A 25,926-nucleotide genomic window follows, 5' to 3' on the forward strand; every position below is an offset into this window, starting at 1 on the left:
CCCTCCCCTCCCATGGAGCCCTGCCCTGTTTGGTGCCCGCTGGCCGGGCAACAGCCTCCCTCCCTCCCTGCCTCGTGTTTGCAGAGCTCCGCCGGGCAAAGTTCGGACGCCTTCTGGGCGCACGCACACATCCACACCTCCACCCCCCCGGGAGGAATTCGCCCCCTGCCCAGAATTGGCCAGCCCAGCAACGCTGCCCTGCTCCCTTCGGAGGTGCGGAGAGGGCGGGGAGAGGAATTTAACCCCGAAAGTGGCCGGGGTTGTGCAGAAATTCCCCCAACCTTCGCTGGTTTCGGGCCAGGGAAGAGGGGGCCGTGTTTACCTGGCTGATTCGGGGATGAGAGACCACCAGGAGCTCCGCAAGGCTGCGTGACTTGGATTGGCAAGTCCGAAAAAGACCCCCGGGATGGGTGAGTGGAGGGAGAGAAAGAGAGAGGGAGAGAGGAGGAGAAAGAGAGAGAAAGAGATAGCAAGAGAGGGAGAGAGAGAAAGAGAGAGGGAGAGAGGGGGGGAGAGAGAGAGAAAGAGAGGGAGAGGGAGAAAGAGAGAGGGAGAGAGGGGGGAGAAAGAGAGAAAGAGATAGCAAGAGAGGGAGAGAGAGAAAGAGAGAGGGGGGAGAGAGAGAGAAAGAGAGGGAGAGGGAGAGAGGGGGGAGAAAGAGAGAGAAAGAGATAGCAAGAGAGGGAGAGAGAGAAAGAGAGAGGGAGAGAGGGGGGAGAGAAAGAGATAGCAAGAGAGGGAGAAAGAGAGAGGGAGAGGGGGGAGAGATAGCAAGAGAGGGAGAGAGGGAAAGAGGGGGGAGAGAAAGAGAGAGGGAGAGAGAGAAAGGAGATAAAGGAAGAGGAGAGATAGAAAGGAAGAGAGAGAAAGGAAGAGGGATAGAAAGAGAGTGAGAGATGCTCAGTGAGCCTTTCTTTGAAGTTGCCTTTCTTTCTTTCTTTCTTTCTCTCTTTCTTTTGCTCTCTTGCTCTCTTGCTCTTTCATTCTTTTTTCTCTCTCTTGCTTTCTTTCTTTCTCTTGCTTTCTCTCCTTCCTTCCCTCCTTCCATTTCTTTCATTCCCCCTCTCTATTTTTATTTCTCTTTCATTCTCTTTCTTTCTTTCTTTCTTGCTCTTTTTCTTTCTCTCTTTTACCTTCCCTTCCTCTATTTCTTCTTTTCTTTCTCCTTCCTACCTTCTTCCCTCCCTCCCTTCCTTCAGTCTTTCCTCTCTTACTCTCCCCTTTCATAAGTTTCCTTGCTTCCTTCCTCTGTTCCTGTCCCTTCCCCCTTTCTTTCTTTCTTTCTTTCTTTCTTTCTTTCTTTCTTTCTTTCTTTCCTTCCTTTCCTCCCTCCATTTCTTGCTTTCCTTTTCCTTCCTCCCTTCTTTCCTCCCTCATTCCCTTCTTTCACTCCTTCTTCTCTTACTCTCCCCTTTCACCCCTCCCCAAAGAAGGTAAATTTCATACATAATTGGTATGTCGCAAAATAAAGTAGTTTTAAAATGGCGGGGAGGGGGCCCCCAGACACTTAGGCTGTATGGGGCCCCAAAATTCCTGATGGCGGCCCTGGCTCCACCCCTCCATAACCCCACCCCCATATGACCAAAGCCCCCCCCCCACCGGGCCATGGAAAACTGGTCTAGCTTAAAGCCGGTCCCTGGTGCAAAAAAGGTTGGGGACCTCTGCTCTAAAAGAGCTTGATACCAGTCTGGCAGCTCCACTGAAATCAAGTATCCTTCTGATCTTCTTACTGTATTTCTTTTGGTCACATGCTTCTGAACGTTTGCCTTTGCTAAAGAGATTTTTTTTCTATTGTCCAGGACTTTTTCATTTCTCCATTTCCCTTCTCTTCTTTCCAACATCAATAACGGAAAGTATAATTTTGGTCTTCTTCAGGCAAGAAGACAAGCATTGACCCACACCTTGGAGATCACAATAGTGCTTTCTTCTTGTTTATGCTAGCTTGGAGATTCCCCCACCAATTTTTATTTTATTTATTTTATTTATTCATTTGTCCAATACACAATACATATGGAAGAGAACAGACATGAAGTAATATATATAAAGATAATATGTAAAAATAGAGGAGAAGATATATGAAAGGAAGAAAATATATATGATATATGAGATAAAGGAAAGACAATTGGATAGGGGACGAAAGGCACACTAGTGCACTTATGTACGCCCCTTACTGTCAAATCCCCATACTGATAATCTGATCTTAAGTTCCCTCTTGGGTTCCCAGAAGTTGTATCTCTGAATGAATTGGTTGGAGGGAGAAGGGGGGGAAAAAGATCTTACTTTTGAGTTCCTCACTCTGAAAGTTAGATTCCTAATATGTCCTCTTGACTTGCTTTAGCTAAGTCAGGAAGGGCAAGGCTCAAATTGGACACAACAACCAAGCAATAAAATTCAGGAAATTGTCAGTAGCAGCAGTTAGCAGTCACGTTTTCAGCAGCAAATAGTCAGCAGGCATTTCCCTTCTTGGCTCTTTTTATCTCTCCTGCCTCTTTCAGTTTACTTGCCAGATTCCTGTATGCTGTTGCCTTATTCAGCGGCTTGCCTCTGAATTGCTGCAGCATAATCTCTTTTGGCCCCAGTTGTTGAATACAGCCAGTAGGCTACTCCTCATAATGATATATGTTTTAATTAAGGGAAGGCAAAAAAAGTAAAAGGCTGATGCATTCACTGGTAATTTTGGGGTAGCATTTCTAGAACCATTTCTAGAACTGAATAGGGATAGGAGGAGAATAGGAGAAGGGTTTCAGTTTGGCCTATTGTACAATGTAAGTAGTAAAATTTTACTACAATGTAAGTAGTAAAATTTTCAATAGTGATTTCTAGGTTGTTATAGAGTTAGGGGTGTAAATTAATGGCCTACAGGCCAGATGCGTCGTGCTCTGGTCACGCCCACAACCAGTTTAGCAAAGGGGGGGGAATTGTGATACATCACATGATGATGCCGTGATGACAAAAGTTTGACACCCCTGTTATAGACCATTATTTAACTTTCTATGCTATGTCCTAAATAGGCTTCTAAATTTTGGAATAACAAAAACTTTCTGGCAGCAACATGGAAGATATTTTCATTGCTGTTCTTCAGCATTCTACTCAGCACCCTACTCAGTCTGCAGCCCTGGGACTTGAATATTTATTTATTTATTTACTTACTTACTTACTTACTTACTTACTTACTTACTTACTTACTTACTTACTTACTTATTTATCCAATACACAATACATATTGAAGAGAATAGACATGTAGTAACATATATAAAGAAAGGGATAGAAGAAAAGATATAAAAATAGAGAAGACATATGAAAGGAAGAAAAGATATATGAGATAAAGGAGAGACAATTGGACAAGGGACGAAAGGCACACTGGTGCACTTATATATGCCCCTTACTGACCTCTTAGTAACCTGGAGAGGTCAATTGTGGATAGTCTAAGGGGAAAATGTTGGGGGTTAGGGGTTGACACTACTGATTCCGGTAATGAGTTCCACGCTTCGACAAATCGATTGCTAAAGTCATATTTTTTACAGTCAAGTTTGGAGCGGTTAATATTAAGTGTGAATCTCTTGCGTGTTCTTGTGTTGTTGCGGTTGAAGCTGAAGTAGTCATTGACAGGCAGGACATTGCAGCATATGATCTTGTGGGCAATATTTAGATCGTGTTTTAGGCGTCATAGTTCTAAGCTTTCTAGACCCAGTATTATTAGTCTATTGTTGTAGGGTATTCTGTTTCGAGTGGAGGAGTGAAGGACTCTTCTGATGAAGTATCTTTGGACATTTTCAAGAGTGTTGATGTCCGAGATGCGGTATGGATTCCAGACAGATGAGCTGTATTCAAGGATGGGTCTGGCAAAAGTTTTGTAGGCTCTGGTGAGTAGTGTGAGATTGCCAGAGCAGAAGCTGCGTAGGATCAGGTTAACAACCCTAGAAGCCTTTTTGGCGATATTGTTGCAGTGGGCTTTGGCACTTAGGTCATTTGATATTAGAATTCCAAGGTCTTTTACTGAGTGAGGGTTGTCTGTGAGATTTTGCTTATTCAGTTTATATATGAGGTTCAGGTTCTTTTTGCCGATGTGGAGGGTAGAGTATTTGTTGGTTGATATTTGAAGTTGCCAGGTGTTAGACCAATCTGAGACAAAGTCTCCTATTCAAGGCCTAAACATCTCTGACTCCTCTTAACATATTGTGATAAGTCAAAAATGAAGATACCTAGTTGTAAGGCTATAAGATCAATACTGAGCAATGTATGCTTCAAAATGCTTCGAAAGAAATGCTGCAGGCTGACAAAAGCATAAATGCTCTCTGCTTGTGTGGAAGAAAGCATTGACTCTTACAGTGATGTACCGTAACTCTTTTTAAAAGACAACTTGAAAATAAGGCTAATGATTAGTTGAGAAGTGCGGCACTCCCACACATTCAAGATACGAAGTACTTTTGAAGCATTATTGAAGTTGTAATTAGTAGACTTCTAAAACATACATTTCTTTACATCTGTGTGGGATGTTACTACTTTACTTCTTTTATTATTCTCTTTCCTTTTCTCTTTCTTTCCTTCGTTGCTTTTTTAACTCATTTGGGTTAATCATTAAATAAAACGATTGATGTTATATTAAATTGTATATCTTAAAAAACATTTAATCCATCAGTCCCTGTGATCAAATTCATTTATCATTGAAAGTAAACAACCCCTTAGATCAGGGCTAATGCCCGGGCGGGGGGGAACGCAGTGGGGTAGCGAAAATGGAGCTCCACCCCAGAGCACCCAATTTGCACTGACAGATGTTGAAAGAAAATGCAGGGCATCCTGCATAAGCTACGCCCACAGTGTGGTAGTAAAATTTTTGATAGCCCTTCACTCCCTTAAATAAATAATGATCACTGCATGTAGAACCAGTGATTGATCCATTATAGCTATTTTATACAATTAATGCAGCAAATTCTTTTGCATTATCTCTCTCTTGCATTTTAGTATTTAATGATTATGGACCTCACAATTTAAGGATTGATGTTATATTATAGGCCATGCTGTATTTTGTTCAAATGCAACAGGCAGATTGGATGCCAATTTGTGATTTTAATATAGATTTTATTATTTATTATTTTATTCTAGAATTTTTAACAGGCTATTCCTTGAGCATGTTTAACTTGCTCTGGTCATCGACTGCAGGGGTAGACTTCAAAAAAAAAATGAGCAAGGAGTTCTCTGCCTGGTTGCTGGGTTGACCTAGTTGGCCTTATGCACCACAATGGGGGGGGGGGGGCTTTCCTTGTGTTTCCAGGGAGGTGAAAATGACATCCCCAGGCTCCAGAGGCCCTCTAGAGGCCGGAAAAAGGCCTCTTTCCAGCCTTCCTAAAGTTCTGGTAGGCCTGTTTTTCGCCCTCCTCCAATCTCCGTGCACACCCTGCTTCATACAAATTTCCAGAGGAAGCCACTGTTATAGGCAAAAGATCCTAAGATCTTTTCTTGTTTTAGACTACTGAAAGCTATCCTTATGATGAAAGGAAGTAAGAGTCCTCTCTTAGTTCTGAGTTGGAAGTTAGTTTAAAGGATATCAAACTTGAAGCAACTCTTAACCCATTCAAGAGAACAGGAAGGCTAAGACGTTTTACAAACTCCCAAGGAAGTCAGATCATCACCCTTGCATGATGGACTTCTCTGGCCAATGACATTATTAATGACTGGCCAGAATCTGCCAATACAGTAATGCCAAGAAAGCTTTATTTCCTTCTAAATTGAAGATAGTAGTTCCCACCAAGCCAAAGAAAAAGATAATATATTTTGGGAATGGAACAAGTACTCATTTAGAACAGGTTCACTGTTGATATTTCAAATTTATATTAAGTCCTTTGTTTACAAGAGGTGAGATCAACACTGACTTTATGTCATTTACGAAGTTATGCCATTGATATAATTGCGATGCAATATCCAAAATTTTTCCTAAGGTTTTATGAACAACTAAGGGATCGGTCTAGTTTAGTTGTAAAAGAGAGTGCATTCTCAAATTCGCCAGTAAACTCTTTCATGGAAACATTCATGGAATGTTGAGCAAATTTCTCTTAATGATGCTATTATGTTTCATTACGTCTTGAAAGGCATACTTAATAAAATTTGGGAAGAAGCCTAAGTCATTACTTTAAACCTTATTGCTGCTTGTTATTATAAACTGATCCCACTGTTAACAGTCTGGATTTTATTTTATTTTTGGCATTATTCTAGTCCTGGGATCATAACCACCCACAGTATATATCATCAGAGGTTAACTTGAAACAGACTTTCCCAGCAGCGTTCTTTAATCTGCATTGCATTTCAACGAGTCCTTCACCTCCCCATCATGCAAACTGTACCTGAAGATGTCAGACAGCCAACTGAGACACAGCATCCAAATTTGCCTTCTCTTGTCAAAGTAAGTAAGTTATCTTTATTTATGTGTCACCTTGAATCTTTTACAAGAGGTATTCATTCTTTTACAAGGGGTATGACTATCTCTGCTGATCTACATCTCAACCATGCTTAGATGCTGAACTGTGTTCAGTTCTGGAGACCTCACCTACAAAAAGATATTGACAAAATTGAACGTGTCCCAAGATGGGCTACAAGAATGGTGGAAGGTCTTAAGCATAAAACGTATCAGGAAAGACTTAATGAACTCAATCTGTATAGTCTGGAGGACAGAAGGAAAAGGGGGGACATGATTGAAATATTTAAATATATTAAAGGGTTAAATAAGGTCCAGGAGGGAAGTGTTTTTAATAGGAAAGTGAACACAAGAACAAGGGGACACAATCTGAAGTTAGTTGGGGGAAAGATCGAAAGCGAGAAAATATTATTTTACTGAAAGAGTAGTAGATCCTTGGAACAAACTTCCAGCAGACGTGGTAGATAAATCCACAGTAACTGAATTTAAACATGCCTGGGATAAACATATATCCATCCTAAGATAAAATACAGAAAATAGTATAAGGGCAGACTAGATGGACCATGAGGTCTTTTTCTGCCGTCAGACTTCTATGTTTCTATGTTTCTATGTTTATGGCTGCTGTTTTCTAATTCAGCTCTCTTTGATATTATTCTTTATGTCCACATTATGATTTTGTTGGGCGAATAGAGAAAATATTGGCATAAACTTCAAACTAACGTAAACTTAATAAAATAATAATCAATTAACATAAACTTGATGGTAGGGAAAGAAGAAGCATAGAAACGCCTATCTTCCACCACAGTTTGTTTTGAGAACTGTTCTTTTAATATTTTTTCTAGTTTGTCTCTAGTTGGAGCATTTCTGACTAGTCTTATGTATTATTGAATTATAACTGCATTATTGAATGTAGCTATACTGAAATTTCACTACAGTGCACCTAATGCTAACACCATATTGTATCAAACCCCGTTCTCTTTAATCTTCTTAAATAGAAATGATCTTTTCCATTGTTTACATTATATTTGAAGCTTCTGTCACTATTCTTGCAAACTGGATAGAATTGGAATATTATGCAATAATTATATTTGGGATTGGGAAATTCCTACAATGACAGATTTCTGTTGTACAGATAGATTACAGGTAGTGTGGCTTTAAAACAACAGCTCTTTATCTGGCAACTATTTACAAACCACCAATGGCTTTGTCTGACAGCCAGCCCTTTTATAGGGAGCTGCCAGACAGTCTAGCCAATCAGCAGTCAGTATTTTTCTTCCGGAATGGAGGACCTGACTGAAGCCTATGTGCTTCAGTCTGAGAATGTATAACAGGTAGTTCTTGACTTACGACCATAATTGAGCCCAAGATTTACATTACTAAAGGAAGACAGAAACATATTTTCTGATACATTGGATCCTACTGCAGGTAGCCCTTGACCTATAACAGGGCTAGGCAAAGCTGGCTGTTCTATAACATCTGAACTTCAACTCAGAGAATTCCTGAGCTAGCATGATTAGGCTCAGGAATTCTGGGAGTTGGAGTCCATAAGCCATAGAAGAGCCAACTTTGCCTACCCTTGACCTATAATCATAATTGAGCCTAAAATTTATGTGGCTAAGACATTTGTTTAGTGAGTGTTGTCCCATTTTACGATCTTTCTTGCTACGGTTGCTAAGTGAATTGCTGTAGCTGTTAAGTCAGTAATTCATATGAATTTGGCATTGACTTTACTTGTGAAAAGATTGCAAAAGGTTATCACATAACTCCGGACCACTGTAACAGTCACAAATACATACCAGTTGCAAAATGTTTGAATTGTGATCACGTGACCATAGGGAGGTTGCAATGGTTATAAATATGAAAGATGGTCTAAGTCACTTTTTGCAGTGCTGTTTTAACTTTGAATGGTCACTAAATAAATAAAACCTGTAGTTTGTATGATAATTTTTCACCCTCATATTTACCTAAATTGCCAGTCTTCATAATAAAAAGATTTATATCATTTGAATCTTCTATCTATATAAAAGTGAAAAGCACTCAAGCAGCGATCACGGAATCTCCAGAATCATAAAGCCTACAACCTTGAAATTTGGCACATATGTGCTTCTTGGCTTCTAGGTGCTCGATAAGAAATGATTTTTTAAGGTGATCATCGGATCATTAGTATTTCTAATATTATTATTAACATGATCTGATGCTAATTAATTAGATATTCTACTCCCCCTCTCAACCTGAAAATAATTCTGGAGAGGATGAGATAGCTTAAGAGAGGCTTCTGTAAGGCAAGCTCGAGGGAGGGAAGGGGCTATAAAGCCTGAGGGAGAAAAGGGGATAGGATGGGATAAGAAGGATGGGATAAGATAGGGGAGGCTTCTGTGGAGCAAAGTTGAAGGAGAGGAGGGGAGAGGAGAGACCGATCATAACTACTTATTAATTTTCAAGCTGTAACTGTTGATTTATCAAACCCGATTTCATAGTTTAGTAGGTGTTATGCCGGGCTTCACGTTACAAGCCCCAATTAAGTCCAAAGTGTAAATTCAAACACACAGTGTTGTAAAGTAAACAAAGAGTCGGTTTATCAACAAAAAAATATTGTACACACGCACTTTAAATCAGCCAAAGTGCTCTCCCACAAACCACGAGCCTGGAATGCTGGGGGGGGGGGGGGGGGGAAGCAGAGCCGATAAAAGGCAGCTGTGAAGACGTCACAGCCACCCCCTTTCAAGAGTCCTCACACTGTACTTAACTGTGAATTGTTCAAAAAAGTCCTTGTAAATCCTGAAGCAGTTCAAAAGCAAACAGCACTTCTCTCTCACCAAACAGATAATTTCCCACACATGCTCTCAACAACGCTGGCAATTTATCAACAGCCCCATTAGCCTAATTGTCCCAGCCATAGGTGTTCTCCCTTATTTTCTATAATACTTGCGCAGTTGTTCCCTCCTTGTCATAAACCTGCGCCTTCGAGCATCTATGAATCCCTCTTCTTCCAAGTCTAATGATGATGACTCACTAATGGGGTAATTAGCTAATGTGCTGCCTGTAACTACCTCATTATCCAATCCTGCTTCACTCCCAGAACCTGCCCTTGACCCAGAATCCTCACTGTCCGAAGCTGTTGGCAGCAAAACCGGTCCCTGATAATGTGAGGATTCTCCCAAACCAACACCCACAGTCCTCGGAGCAGGAGCTGGCCACAACAGTAGGGGAGCATGGGTATTCAACTAGTGCTATATACAACTTCCCATGCTAAGAGTGGTTTGATAATGAAACCAGTTATCAGAGAAATAATAGGCTTCTCTTCACATATTAAAGAAGAAACCAGTAGTAATTACTGCCAAAACTGAAAGACACCATACGTATTTCCTTTTTAACTATCACTGTTCCTTTCTTCTTACCAGTCTGTGATTTTAAAAAAAAAATTAACAGTCTGGCATGCTGCATTATCCTGTCAAAATCATTTGTGTGTGTGAATGTGTGTTTAATAGTGTATTGATGAACGTCATTGTCTTCTAATTTCTCTTGAAAAATATTTTTGGGAACATAACGTACAAAACCTAGATGATGTATGTGGAATGTTTAAAACAAGAAACTTTCATTAATGTACAATGATGAATTCATGCATTCAATGACTTAGAAGACTAAATATCTATAATGTCAGGGTTTACTTAGTTAACTGGCCTTTTAAAAATTATTATGTTCTTTGTGATGTGTTGAAAACTTTTAAGACCAATGTATATCTGGCACATTCAGTTTTGCTTTTATCATTGTCTTCCAAACCTAGGACATGGTATTCTACATCTGGATGAAAACATCCGCTACTTTTCCTTTAGTTTCATAGGAAAAAGTTGAACCCTTAAGTGATTTGTCATGCTTTCTGACACAATTACACATTTGTGCTAACAGCTAATTTCCTGGTGGAAGATAAACAAGCCAGTTATATGTGAATTTAGTAAGCTGTCAGATGGAAAGCATACAGCATACGTCAAAAATATATTTTCATGCCTTTTCTTCCAGGTAGTTTATATGCGTAAAACGGTTGTGAGGAATTGTCCAACTTCTAGTTCCTGACTTCTTATGAATTTCACTTATTCTCTTACAGCTAGAAGTCTCTTGTTTCTCAAAATATTAAGTTCATCTAGAGCGAAAAGAAATCTCCAGAATGATTACCTGCTGGTATTATAAGTGGAAGCTTTGCTTCTTAGTCTTCCAAATTTTGGGAAGAAACAGTCTCTTGAGTTCCATTAATCCCAGATAAATTGTTAAATTATATTTTGACTACTGTGGACCCTGAAACACTAAAGTACATGAGAGAAATTAGAATACAATAGCATCACAGAGATACTACATATACTATACCTGTGCATTTTGTTTTTGTTGCCTAAATGTAGAACCTTACTTTTTTCACCTTTGAATTTATTTAGTTATTTATTTTTATTTATTTGATTTTTTTTTACGCCTCCCTTCTCCTTAGACTCAGGGCGGTTCACAACATGTTAGCAATAGCACTTTTTAACAGAGCCAGCATATTGCCCCCACAATCCGGATCCTCATTTCCTTTTGTTTGATAGCATCCAATATTCCAATGGAGTATTCCTTCTATGAGTACCATGTCTCTTGTGGTACACAAATATGTAACCTAATTTATGTATGGTATGTCTGTGTGTATGTCTGGTTTAATAATGTTTTTTTTTTAATTTTTAAAAATTTATTAGATTTGTTGTGAATTGTTTTATTGTATGTTGTGAGCCGCCCCGAGTCTACGGAGAGGGGCGGCATACAAATCTAATAAATAAATAAATAAATAAACCTCTCCTTATGGGGAGGGTTCACAGTCAAGGCATATTTTCCACTCCACCTTATACAGTTTAGAAGAAAAGTACAGTAGTACCTCTAGATACGAGCTGCTCCACATGCGAGTATTCCAAGTTACGAGCCGCGACGCGAGCGAAATTTCTGTTCAACACACGAGCTCAAATTTGGGATACGAGCCGATCTGCCACTAGGTGGCGCAAGAATCTCCTTGCTTCCAGTTATCTCAGCGCAAAAAACAAAGTCTAAAGGCATTCGTTTGAGATGCGAGTTGATCAACTTACGAGCTCGGGTCTGGAACGAATTAAACTCGTATGTCGAGGTACCACTGTATAGCTCAAATATGTATTAAGTCGCAATTACATAAATGTAGGCTTCTGTTTTAAGTTATTAGATTCAAAGGAAGTGTTAACCTTTCAAATCCATGTTATGTTAGCCTGATCTGCTGTACTGACACATGAAATGGAGCAACTTTAACAAACGTAGAAGTATGGCCATTTTTACATCCTAAGCTTTTAAATTAAGTGCAGCATCTGTCAAAACATCATCCAGTATTTTCTTGTAACTCTCCAAAACTGTGATATTTGATTAATACGCCTACAGAATAAGTTGTCTTACAAATCTAATGAGATAGTCACTGGCTTTCAAAATCATATTTTACAGCGAGTATATAAATATATTTCTAGGTATCAAAAGATCTGTCTTCTGTTTGCTCAGTAAACATCCGTCAGGAGAATGTTTTAAAAATAGGTTGCTTTTCCGAGTCTGTATAAATATTTAGAATTGATTTATAACTAAGATGTTTCACTAAAGACAGTAATCGTGATCCAGTTTTGTTCCCCGAAGGTTGTTGTTAATACGAGTAATCACATAAAAATTCAGAGGATAGTTTGCATTCTCCTTAAGATATACAATTGGCAAGCTTAAGACAGAGCAAAAACAAATATGCAAATTTGTTTATGTATGTACAATTTGTTACTGTCCTGTATTTCTGTATGCCCATCACATCTCATTAATGTTATACAAGCTAAATGGTTGATAGTATTAACACCAAACATAATGTTTCTTTGTTCAAGCCTTTACTTGTAGAAATTTGTAGAGACCATCATTTTTTTGGGTTTGCTCTTGTTATAGCTTTAATTTTCTTTGTTGTTAATGAAATTAACTGTATGATTCATCTTAGTTGTCAAATATGTCAACAAGTCTTTAGTTGGTTACAGGACAGGGTTGAAAGATCTTGTAAAGCTGCACACACTTATAAATCAAGAATTAGATAATTCACTTGTTTGGGGTTTTTTTGAAAAAAGTTTTATTAAGTATTTACATTAAAATTACACAACAAAAGACAACATATACGATATATACACATAGAACGAATATAAAAAAAGGAGGGAAGAAAAAAAAGGGAAGAGGAAAAGAAGATAAGAAAAAGAAAAAAAATAAAGCATTCTGCTTTATATATAGCATATTTGGTATCATTATTTACAATTGGCACTACTCGGAGAGTAGTGTAATTTATGTGCAGTTTACGTCTAACTTACAAAGGAAAATCTTCCTTTTTACAATTGTTATACATTTAATACATAAGTACAATCTTGTAATCTCCTTATCATTGTATTAAAAAAAAAATAGATAATTCACTTGTGATATGAAGTGCTTTACTGATGTTACCGAAAGGGAAAGCATTTTTTTCCTCAATTTTTTTAAAAATAAAAAAGTGTCTTTTCAAATTTTTGCTGGACTACGGGAATGCAGGCAGATTAATTTTACCCCATCTTTATCTTTTGGAGGAACTATCTTCGCTTCAGGAAGGTTTACTTTTTATTAAAAGGGTACCTGTGCCAAACTTGGGAACAGTAAACCTTAAGTTTTCATGTAAGGATGGTGGGATATTTTATTCTGCTTGAATGACATATACTTCTCTTGTTCAGGAGTCCTCTGCTGAAACAGCTATATGCAACACACCTTCAATAATTCTTCCGGAGTGTGCTGTTAGACCAGTTACAGAAAGAGACACAAATTTGCCTCTCAGGTAATTAATGCATGTGTTCCATTTTATTTCCATGATCATTAATTTTCGCCCTTCGGAGAGGGGCGGCATACAAATCCAAATAATAAATAAATAAATAAATAAATGGGCAGGTGTATAAATTTGATTCAATAAATAAATGTACCGAGTCAGATAAAAAGGAAGCTTTTGCTTGACAAAAAAATGTTAATCTACGCTTATGTGGAAAGAAAAAAAAGTGGGATTAAAGAAAAGGTAATCCTCAGTTAATGATGGTAATCAGGACCAGGAATTTGTGTTGCTAAGCTATGCAGGTATAAAGCATAAAATCACATGATCACACCAATTTATGATGGCAGTTCCAGCAGTTCCAGCTATAGTTGTTACACAAATTCCACACGGGTGCTAGGCATAATATTATGTGATCCTCATTTGCTAACTCCTGCCTGCATTCCCATTGACTTTGCTTGTGGAAAACCAGCAAGGAAGGACACAAATGGCAATAATCATGACTTAAGGATGCATAATTTCGAGTTTAGTTGCCATGCATCCATGCTATAATCACAGGACACTGGGAATGCTGCAGTGGCTGCAACGAATGAGGAAGACTCTTGCCTACAAAATCATGTTTTGCAGCAAATGTCTTTCAGTGTAGTTCAAATATCACTTCTGTTGGCTTAGAAGACCACAAGTCTCATTCAGCACCATCATAACTTTGAATGGTACACTAAATGGTAAGCCGCCCCGAGTCCTCAGAGAGAAGCGGGATATAAATCCAATAAAATAAATAAATAAATGGTTATTAATGAAGAGTTATCTATATTCCAAGAACTTGGAAGTGAATTCTTAAAACAGAATGTTAGTTCTTGATTATCTCTGAAGAGGTAGTTTCCATACTTGATGGACAGGGAGGGAGAATGGTCAAGGGACTTTTCCTAGGGTACCAAGAGTACTCTTAAACGTAAAGTTTAAGAGAGCCATGTTTTAATCAATTAGCTGTTTTCATATCTATGGAGACATCCATATTTTTCTAATCAGGAGGATACCTATATTTATATTGCCCACTTGTTTTCTTGCTTGTGAAGGCTATGGAATAAATTTAAGTATTCCCACAAATGCACATACACACATACCTATTACATTTAAGCTTTCAATTTTAAGAAAATGAAAGGTAAGATGAGTTCACCTATCCACTTTAATGTCTAATTGGAACCAAAAGATAGCTTGATTGATTGATGGAATTCAGTTCACGTTGTCTGTTATTGGAGGAGTGAAGTTTATATGGATAATAAGTGTAATTTATTTATTTGAAATGAAACCTACACCACTCAAGTCAGAATTGCTATGCTAAAGCAAATATCCATCCAAGGGCACGGGTTGAGTTACCATCAAAACGCTAATGATACTCTCCACCCCGTGTCCACTCAGTGAAGCAGTGGAAGTGATGTGCCGGTGTCTGGAGGCTGTCAGGGTGTGGATGGGTGTCAACAGGCTCAGGCTCAATCCAGACAAGACGGAGTGGCTGTGGGTACTGCCTCCCAAGGACACGTCCATCTGTCCGTCCATTACCCTGGGGAGGAATTATTGACCCCCTCAGAGAGCTTTTGCAACTTGGGCATCCTCTTCGATCCACAGCTGACTTTAGAACACCATCTCTCAGCTGTGGCGAGGGGGGCATTTGCCCAGGTCTGCCTGGTGCATCAGTTGCGGCCCTATTTGGACAGGGAATCTTTGCTCATGGTCACTCATGCCCTTATCATCTCGAGATTCAACTACTGCAATCAGTGTTCCCTCTAATTTTTTTCCGGTGTGGGCGGAAAAGTATAATGTCTGAGCAGCAGTCCCTTTTGGACTGGGCGGCATAGAACTCGAAATAAATAAATAAATAAATAAATGGCGCGCACTATCATGCATGCGCGAGTTCTGACATCCATAATTCGCTCCCCCTCCTTTCTCTCTCTTTCTCTCTCCTTCTTCCTCTCTCATCTCTTTCCTTTCTCTCTTTCCTTTCTCTCCCTCCCTCTTTCTCTCTATCCTTTCTATCTCTCACTCTTTCTTTCTCTCTCTCCTTCATTCCCTCTTTCTCTCCCTCCCTTTTCTCTGTCTTTCCTTTCTCTCTCTCCCTCTTTCTCTCCTGGGGCTGCCTGTGCCTGCCCTGCACCCCCCACCGCGGACGGAAAGCATTCAGCATCGGCGCGCCTCCCTCCAAATGTGCATTAAATCCTTTAATGTTTGTTCAAAGGAAGTACAGCCTCATCTTTTGAATAAAGATAAATACCAGCACCTTTGGACAATTGTACTTTCCATAGTACTTTCCATCTTCCTCCTTTTCTCATCTGCCCATTACCTGATTCCTTATCCATCATTCCATCTTCTACCATCCTCTCTACTCCTTCCCCTTCCCTACTGCTTTTCCATGAGCTCTTTTTCATCCTTTTTCTGCTTGTTTTAACTATTTCTGCATCGATAGGTAGATGAAAACATAAAATAAGACCGTCAGCCAGTTTTCAAGCTAATAGCAACTGATATCATTGTGCCAAACTATTATTAACTTTATTTTTTAAGGACATTATTTGGCTTATTTATTTATTATAATATTTATTAAAAATCTTATTATATTATTTATTTTAATGTAAATAGAACATTTAATTGAATTGCTTATTTTTTTAAACTGGTCTGTAATAATCCAAAACCTTTTCCTACATACATATTACATTACCTTCACTATCTATGTAGGGAAGTACTTATTCCTTATGATTGTCCTTATTATTTCAGTTTGTTTCTATAAGAACCATTATGAGTGAGTTCATAGCAGCATCTTGATTTTGGCTAGGACTTATATATTATAATTTACTAATTTAAAAATAAACATAGAAAAAAATATTTTGTTCACAGTATAAAATAAAGATGAATAGATTCATGGAAACATTCCCATGCCCATAGATGCATATATACATAGATGTACATCACTATTCACACATATTAATTTTAACAGTTTTAAATATGGGTCTTTTTTCCTAGGCCTGTTAGCCCGCATCTGCGATATTCTAACAGAAATGCTCGAAAATCAGGGAGCTCTTTGACTTCTGTAGGTAAGAATCATATGTTGTTGCTTTAATTTTTCTTTTAAATTATTTATACACACAAACTGGCAGAATTTAAAGTGTTGCTTTATTTGCTTCCATAAAATTGATTCTGTTCTAAAAATATTTATATTGTATGCAGTACAAACATTTTTGAGCTTATTTTGTATATGGTGTAGTCAGAGAACATATAAGGATGAAGAAAATAGAAGGAAATATATCACTTCAATGTCTTTTGGGCTTCATAAGATAGAATGCATTGATGTAATCCTAAATGTTGTCTATAACAGAATATTCAAGGCCTGTAAATGTCAAAGAACAAAGAAATATATCACCCCCTAACCAGGGGTGGATTCTAACTTACCTCACTGCCGGTTCACTTCCTCCTGCGCCGCGTGGCTGCACCTCGCATGCACAGTGCTGAAAAAAAAAAATTTTTAAGCCCAAAACAAGATGGTGATACATACACAGTTCCAGAAACCTGGCTTCTGCACATGCACAGAAGGAAAAAACCCAGAAAAAAATACCCCTCCCCCCCAAAAAAGATAGCAGTGCCCATGGAACGGCACTAATCAAACCTGTTCCATGATGTCATCATGACATCACCAGCAGTTTGCTATCAGTTCAGGTGAACCAGGGTGAACCGGGAGGAATCAATCTCTGTACCTAACCTTGTAGATGCCAAATTCTGTTGACAATTTTATGTCCTATTGTAACCAATGTTGCCTCACCTAAAAACACAAAAAACACTAATATGAAGCTACCTGCAGGCTCAATTATAATAGATATATTTACAGACATTAAAAACTATCTTACAGAATGTTCTGCCGGGTTCTCTGGTAGAAGCTTCCCGAAAATTCACGGGTACAAATTTCAGACACACAAACGTTTGAAAATTCAAAACAATGGCCTTTATCACAAAATTCAAAAGAAACAAAGCACCCTTTTTGTATTGCAAAGAGCACTCTTCCCCAAAACAACCTTGTCGGCTGTACAAGTCCCTTAATCAGTCCTTAAGTACTTAGCTAGTAGCTGTGAAGAAACGTCACAGCCCTTCTTCCCACAAAGTGAAACACATACACACACACTTTACTCTGCTTTGGTGTCAAAGGCGTGAAAAATCCACAAAGTTCAGACACAGCGAGGCACGATCCTGAAGAACTGCGATCAGATAATCTTCCACAATGGCCAAACTAGTATGCTGCTATTTGTATCAGCAGCTCTAATTACTGGAACCCTACCCAAACACAGGTGGCCTCTCTTATCTCCTGTAATATTTCCTCAATTGGTCTCTTCTATGCTTAAGTCTGCGCCTGCGTGGGTCTAACACTTTGTCATCCGAATTTACCGAAGATAATGGTGATTGGCTTCCTGGGCTGTGTGCCAAGCCCCCCTCTTCCAATTCACCCCCACTTTCTTCTTCGTCCGAGGAAACTGCACTCCCTGACTCTGCCGGCAACAAAACAGGCCTAGGACATGTTGACGTTTCCCCTGCCTCCACCTCTACATTCCCTGGGGCAGGAGCTGGGCCAGAGCCAACCAGAACACAGAATAGATAACTAATTGCCCTCATTTAGCTGGTCAATTGTGATAGACATTTACCAATATTTTGTATTACAGCAGTCAAAAAGAAACACTTTGAATGTGCAGTTATGTTTCATTGTTAATTCAATACTTTCCTATTTAGATAATGAAGGTCATGTAATTGATCTGCTACATGACCAATTGCCAGATATACAAATATCTGATGAAGATAAAAAGAAGAACTTTGAACTATTAGAAGAAGCAAAGAAGGTGAGTGAGAAGTTCCTCACACGTAGAGGAAGAAAGTCAAGAAGCAGCCTTTCAGAATCACCCACAGGTATGTATTCCAAAATACCTTCTTCCAGACTTGCATAAAATGGAATTCACATACAACAACTATGATGTTTTATTCCAAGAATCATGTGTAGAGGAGTACACAAACCAGAAAATGTGTTTTACTTCAGCACTGATGCTACAAATGCTCTGCATTCCAGCAGTTGTTTTTTAAATTAATTTATTTATTTATCTATCCAACTTCCCCAATTCCAGATGGTTTACCATAGAGGTTCTATTCAATCATCCCAAACTGGCCACAGTGACAGAAATAGAACCTTTTTATTCTGGAATTGCTATGTTCAAATCTACTAAAATCTTATTTAGCTAAGAGATAGTAATTAGCTCAAAATCACCCAATGAGCTTTCATAGTTTGGGAACCTGGATCTTCCTGTACCTGTACCTGCTGCAAGTCTAGCATCCTAAACACTACCAGTATATCATCATGGCTCTGGGAAAAACACTGATTTTATAAAATGCTTTTTGGGGATGATCCTTACTGATTGTTCCATCCCTTGGTACCCAAATGCTTTGAAACTCATCAAATTTAATACTCAACATATTTTGACATCAAACAGTTTGTCCCGGTACTCATCATTTGTTTAATATCAACACACTAGTTAGAACATTAGTGTAAGTTGCCTTGTTACTCAGTACATTATACCTTAATGAAAAAATGTGTTTGGTACTCATTGTTTTTGTTATTCATCAAACATCCCAGAACCAATTAATAATTAGTACCAAGGTACCGCTGTACTATGCTGAATTAAGCTCTTTTACCCCTTCTGTATTTTGTTGTCTGTAATACTGATTTCATAGTTTTATTTTAATAAATGCTTTGCATTTAACTTCACCTTTATAGAAAATTTACTAAATGCCTCACAAGTGACATCTTTATTTAATGCAGCTTTATCCCCATCACTGAGCCCCAGTGTTTCACCTGCTTCATCTCGGAGCAACTCGTTGACTCTTCCCGATCCAACAGGTAAAATCTCTAGTGCAAAATTCTAATATAGAATAATGCTTTCGTGTTGGTTGATACCTCCATGCTCCATAAAGTTGACTATTAAGAGGTATTGTGAATATAGAAGTCTCCCTCAAAAATGTAGCAGGAATTATTTTGCAACAGTGGGTTAAAATAAAAAGCATTCTGTTTCCCATAATGGTCAATCCAATCAGCAACTCAAGAAAGAAAGCTGAATAGAGAACTTAATTCTGTTATCTTCAAGCTAGTACTAACTGCCATTTTGGTTTTGACCCTGAAGGTTCAATTGGATCTATCATCTGCTCATAATTAGGTGATATCCACGAATTTGTCTATTTTAATCACTTTTAAAACTTTTTTTTAATCAATCTGGTGCTTTCCAGATATCAAATGCTCTTAGAACTTCCAACTATCTTGGCACTAGATTGGGGTTATTTTTAAAACACACTGAGTATATTTGCAACTTTATAGTAAAATAAGCATTCATCTCTTAACAAACAAAATAACAAAGAATGCAGGCAGATCTTAAACAGGTTGTATAGAGCCGGTTTTAATTTTCAGAGAAGATGAATTAGATATAAATCATCAGGGAAATTAATAACTCTTCTTTGGGAGGATGTTTCATGGCTTCAGAGAAAGGTTCCTCATACAACCAGATCCAGAGTAGTGCATTTTCAGCAGGTTATATGTTTTCAGATGGATTGGCTCATAAGAGGATTCCTAAGGTATGCAGTGACTTTCTTTAAATTGCCATGCCTCTCTTTGATGTATGATGTTTCAAATAAGGTAAATTGCATATTTTTCATATTGCAGATTCTGATATATGCACATCAAGTGTTGAGTCAGTGTCTCCAGTGCAGGTAAATATGCTTTAATATTTTTTGTACATTTAATATAATCGGTCAGGATAAACAATGTTATTTTGAGAAATGGGAATTATATGGGCAGTAACTAGTTTAGCTATGCTACACTGATTGCATCACCAAATCTGGGCATGTTGTCAGAGTCCAATGTGAGAGAACAGAGTCAAAAACACTATGAAAGGTCACTTGGAAGGAACCCTTGGCGGATGAGTGAAGAGGAAAACATTTTTTTTCTATTGAGAAGAGCTACTGCTCTTAACTTTCTCCTTATCCAGTTTGTACTGTTAATACAAGGGAAATGTCTGATTTGCGGTTTGTAAATTTATCCCGCTGGAGCAGGGAGCGTTGACAATGGTTTTTGATGCTTCAGTCAGTAATCAAGCCATTACTTGAAGTTGCATGTGAGCATCATTTGGAAAATGCAATTAGTTCAAACTTCAGCAATCCACCAGTTGGTGAAGGAAATCATTTTGTCGGAAATTGTATAGGGTTTCCCACATGAGGGATTGAACTAGAAGATCTCCAAGGTCCCTTCCAACTCTGTTATTCTGCTAAGATCTCTCTGATCATAGAACATTTGCAACAAAGATATTGTACTGGTTGCCCGGGTTTTTCTGGATGCAATTCAAAGTGTTAATTTTAACCTATAAAGCCTTACATGGTCTGTATCTTGGTTCTCTGCATAGAAATGGTTCATTTGGATTGTTTATTCGTGAAATTTTGTATTTCAAAAATAATCTTGTTACGTCTCTATGAAGATTCAGTATAGTGCCTGAATCTAGGAGGAAATAAGGTTCAGGAGGGAAGTGTTTTTAATAGGAAAGTGAACACAAGAACAAGGGGACACAATCTGAAGTTAGTTGGGGGAAAGATCAAAAGCAACATGAGAAAATATTATTTTACTGAAAGAGTAGTAGATCCTTGGAACAAACTTCCAGCAGACGTGGTTGGTAAATCCACAGTAACTGAATTTAAACATTCCTGGGATAAACATATATCCATTGTAAGATAAAATGCAGGAAATAGTATAAGGGCAGACTAGATGGACCATGAGGTCTTTTTCTGCCGTCAGTCTTCTATGTTTCTATGTTTCTATAGAGAAACTGGATAGATAGCAGTGCTGTGTTCTGGTTGAATATAAATGCTTCCTGAGGGAAACATTTATTTTCTAGTAACATAGAAACATAGAAGATTGACGGCAGAAAAAGACCTCATGGTCCATCTAGTCTGCCCTTGTATTATTTCCTGTATTTTACCTTAGGATGGATATATGTTTATCCCAGGCATGTTACTGTGGATTTACCAACCACGTCTGCTGGAAGTTTGTTCCAAGCATCTACTACTCTTTCAGTAAAATAATTTACCGAATTCTAGAATTCTGACATCAAAAACAATAATTTTTCTAAAGTAAGAAATATTGAAGAGATTGCTTCTACCACTGAAATATTGTTGCTGGTGCCATCAAAAGAAAAAACGGGCTTAGAAAATAAGATATCTAAAAGAAACTGATTTAAGTTTGTTTAATTTCAGAATCCCACAAAAGGAATACCTAATCAAAACCAGGATGATCAAAGAAAAGCTTCTCAGGGAAGAGTGGTTCCTCACACAACTGTTTTGGAAAGTCCAAAGGAAAAGGTGTCCGAACAAAAGGAGAACTTTGATCCACATATGGATAATCTGCCTCAATTCTGCACTTCAGATTCCAACACTGGCAAAAGATCTCCAAGTAGCACCAAGAACTTCTGTGAAGCTGAATTAGGGAAAGAATTCCCTAAAGAGATTAAAGGAAACGACTTTCCTTTCAAAGGTCATTTACCTGGACCAGGAATGATTGCACTGGGCACAAATTTAAAGGGCTCAGCACCACTACTGAAGGATTCTAAAGTTTCTAATAAAACTGAATTTAATGCATCTAGTAACCACTCTCGTCTACTACGATCTACGTCATGGGATCATCCTGAACCATGCAATGTAGAAACAACACCTTTCAGACCACCTGAAGATATGAAAAACTGTGCTCGTAATATTGCAGCTGGTAATATAGCAGCTAAACTTCCACCATTCAAAGACCTTCAAATACAAGTTCAGCCAATTCGAATGCAGAAACTGACGAAGCTCAGAGAGGTGAGTTTTGATCAGTCGATATGGGGAAGTTCTGCATAAACTATGCAGTATTTGTTTCAGTCTTATGTAATAGAATAGGATTATAATGTAGCAAATTATATTTTAAACCTGGGAAAATACGATTTTTCCTCCATAGTTTATTATACTAGAAATTTACAGTTTATTATGAAATGTGGAAGATGAATAAAATTAGTAGTCTGTAGGGAAGGAACAAACAAACCCAGCCAGACCTCTGGGAATTCATTCAAATGAATTGCACAAAATAAATACCCCTACCTATGAAGTTGAGTTTATTTTATTTTATTTTTCATTTATTTATTTTGTCCAATACACAATAATACACAATGAAGGTAATAGAGGACACCTTCGAGGAAATAGAATTAGAGAAAGAATAGAAGAGAGAATATAGGATAAAATAAATTGATGAGAGAATAGAAGAAAGATATAGGGATAGAAGAGAAGATATATGGGATATAGGAGAGACAATAGGACAGGGGTTGGAAGGCACTCTAGTGCACTTATGCACATCCCTTACTGACCTCTTAGGAATCTGGAGAGGTCAACCATGGACAGTCTAAGGGTAAAATGTTGGGGGTTAGGGGATGATACTACAGAGTCCGGTAATGAATTCCATTCTATTACTAAAGTCGTATTTTTTACAGTCAAGTATGGAGCGGTTAATATTAAGCTTGAATCTGTTATGTGCTCTTGTGTTGTTGTGGTTGAAGATGAAGTAGTCATTGACAGGCAGGACGTTCCAGTATATAATCTTGTGGGCAATACTTAGATCATGTTTAAGACGTCTTAGTTCTAAGCTTTCTAGGCCCAGGATTGTAAGTCTAGTTTTGTACAGTATTCTATTACGGGAGGAGGAATGCAGGGCTCTTCTGGTGAAGTATCTCTGGACATTTTCGAAGGTGTTAATGTCTGAGATGCGGTATGGGTTCCAAACAGATGAGCTGTATTCTAGGATGGGTCTGGCAAAAGTTTTGTAAGCTCTGGTAAGTAGTGTGAGATTACCAGAGCAGAAGCTACATAGGATTAATTAACAACTCTTGAAGCCTTCTTGCCGATGTTGTTGCAGTGGGCTTTGGCACTTAGGTCTTTTGTAATTAGTTCTCTGGGTCCTTAACTGAGTGGGGGTTATCTGTGATAATTTGATTATTCAGTTTGCATTGTTATAACATATATGTAATCAGTATCCTCTGGATCAGAAGCCTGACCCATATGGTCCACTAATCATGAGCCGAGGTGGTGCAGTGGGTAGAGTTCAGTACTGCAGGCCACTAAAGCTGACTGCTAGATCTGCAGGTCAGCGGTTCAAATCTCATCACCGGCTCAAAGTTAACTCAGCCTTCCATCCTTCTGAGGTGGGTAAAATGAGGATTGTAGGGGCAACATGCTGGCTCTGTTAAAACGTATTATTGCTAACATGTTTTAAGCTGCCCTGAGTCTAAGGAGAAGGGCGGCATTAATAAATTGAATGAATAAATAAATAAATAAACAATCTGTTCTCGCAAGCGGTACCAACCAACTGCACAAGGAAGGCTATTAATTTCCCCACATGTTATTTTCATAGGCAGCCACACTGTGATCCATCCTAATAGCCATTGGTCTCTAATGACTTCCATGAACTGATCCAGCGTTTTTTGAAACCAGCCAAGCTGGTAGCCAGAAAGACATCCCTTGGTTTTATTTTTGTAGGGCTTAGACTCTGGAGATTGTGACTGTAGTCCCCATCATTTTGGTAGCCTTTCTGAATGTCTGTTCAGTGGTATTTGTGCAATTTTGGACTGTGGTTATTGTCATGTCCTTTCATGCAGCTACTTTTTTACTTTTCAAAAAATGATTTTTTAATATCGGTGTTCCCAAAATTATAACAAACTGTCAACTGAAATGAAATATCTAACACATTGTGTTTCCTGTGGGAATAGCTTATTTTCCTGTGTATTAACAGTCACAATGGTTATATTTATTTACCTCCAGTTTATCACTGGCAATATGACTCTTATTTCTGGGTAGCCTAAGTGGAAGGATGCTCCTAGGCGTATCCTGGCTGTGGCTTCCTGCAGGCTTTTGATTGGTTACTGCAAGAACAGAATTTTGGACTAGATAAGGATTTGGTCTCATCTGGGATGCTGTTTTTATAGTCTTAATATTTGCAACATGGTTAGAAGTTAATAATTATTCTGTTTCTCGGAATTAAAAGGACTAGAAGCCCTACTCTTTTCATTCTCTTCATCAACAACCTCTGCGATCATATCACAAGCAACTGTGCTCTTTTCGCCGACAATGTAAAACTATTCAACACCACGGACAACACATCTACTCTCCAAAAAGACCTCGACTTTGTCTCAGATTGGTCTAACACCTGGCAACTTCAAATATCAACCAACAAATGCTCTACCCTCCACATCGGCAAAAAGAATCCAAACCTCATATATAAACTGAATAAACAAAATCTCACAGCCCACCCCCACTCAGTACAAGACCTTGGAATACTAATATCAAATGACCTAAATGATAAATCCCACTGCAACAATATCGCCAAAAAGGCTGACTTTAGCAATCCAGTTGTCGAAGCGTGGAACTCATTACCGGACTCAGTAGTGTCAACCCCTAACCCCCAACATTTCTCCCTTAGACTATCCACGATTGACCTCTCCAGGTTCCTAAGAGGTCCGTAAGGGGCGTACATAAGTGCATTAGCCTGCCTTTCGTCCCCTGTCCAATTGTCTCTCCTTATCTCATATCTCATATATCTTTTCTTCCTTTCATATATCTTCTCCTCTACTTTTATATCTTCTCTTTATATATAATACTTCATGTCTATTCTCTTCAATATGTATTGTGTATTGGACAAAATAAAAAAATAAAAAAATAGAAGCATAGCAGATCTTAACATTTGCAGGTAAAGACAGGAAGCAATTTCTGTCTGCTTTTTTTTTCTACCTGAGCAAAAGAGAGGCCTTTTTCTTTTTATATTCAGAGAAAGCCTGCTCCTCTGTGAAGGTTGGAAGCAGTCATTCCCTTTCTACTTCTTCCTGGAAGAAGAGGCTATTTTCCTTCCTTAAAAAAAGACTGGGATGAAGGAAGGATAGTTGGAGGTGGCTAGAGAACACGGCCTTCCATTCTAACTTCGGGCTCATAAAGTGAAGATTCAGTTTAATTTTTCATATGAGGAATCAATTCCTTTAAAAATTATTATTACATTTAGAAAACATCACTAGATTCCATTAGGAAAATGGAATACTGTAATGGTACAGCATTGTAGCTTTGGATACAGCTATGTAAGACAGTAAGCAGGAAGAAGCTGTCATGTTAGAAAGTAATATTTGTGCATGAAATAAACCATTTTATATCTTCACATCCCCCCCCCCAAAAAAATCCCCCCTTTCTTTCTGGAGATACATCATTGCACATAAAAATGTAATGTTCCTTTAAGAGTTTCTGCTATAAATGTACTTAAGTTGCTTTTATATTTTGTTTTTTGCTAAATTGATCTAAAGCAGTGTTTCTCAAATAGTGGGGTGCCCCCTGCCTGGGAGGGCACGGAATGATGTCAGGGGTGCGTGTAATCCCGGGGAACATGCTCTTTTTTGCTGCAGGGAGTAGGGGTTGTTTGCACCAAACAATAGCATACAGCACAGAGTAGTAGATATGAGACACCATGGAAAAATATTTAAGATGGATGAAAGGAAAGGAGGAGAGAGACGGAGATAATGAGACAAACATAAGTCTCCTGAAAGCTAAGATGAGGAAATATGATGAAGCGTATGTAGCT

General features: G+C 38.4%; 1 protein-coding gene across 3 annotated transcripts in view; it reads left to right on the top strand.

The window, feature by feature from the left end:
- IRAG1 (inositol 1,4,5-triphosphate receptor associated 1) overlaps positions 1-25,926 on the top strand; it is a 97,417-nt gene that overhangs the window by 37,562 nt on the left and 33,929 nt on the right. For all 3 annotated transcript variants that reach the window (XM_070763202.1, XM_070763212.1, XM_070763194.1), the window contains 7 exons: positions 6,211-6,397; positions 13,153-13,253; positions 16,251-16,321; positions 18,000-18,173; positions 19,078-19,155; positions 19,969-20,015; positions 21,549-22,142. In XM_070763202.1, the coding sequence (XP_070619303.1) occupies positions 6,326-6,397; positions 13,153-13,253; positions 16,251-16,321; positions 18,000-18,173; positions 19,078-19,155; positions 19,969-20,015; positions 21,549-22,142 (1,137 nt within the window). In that variant the 5' untranslated portion in view covers positions 6,211-6,325. The remainder of the gene's footprint in view (positions 1-6,210; positions 6,398-13,152; positions 13,254-16,250; positions 16,322-17,999; positions 18,174-19,077; positions 19,156-19,968; positions 20,016-21,548; positions 22,143-25,926) is intronic.

This window comes from Erythrolamprus reginae, chromosome 1, assembly GCF_031021105.1.
Source record: "Erythrolamprus reginae isolate rEryReg1 chromosome 1, rEryReg1.hap1, whole genome shotgun sequence".
NCBI classification, from domain to species: Eukaryota; Metazoa; Chordata; class Lepidosauria; order Squamata; family Dipsadidae; genus Erythrolamprus; species Erythrolamprus reginae.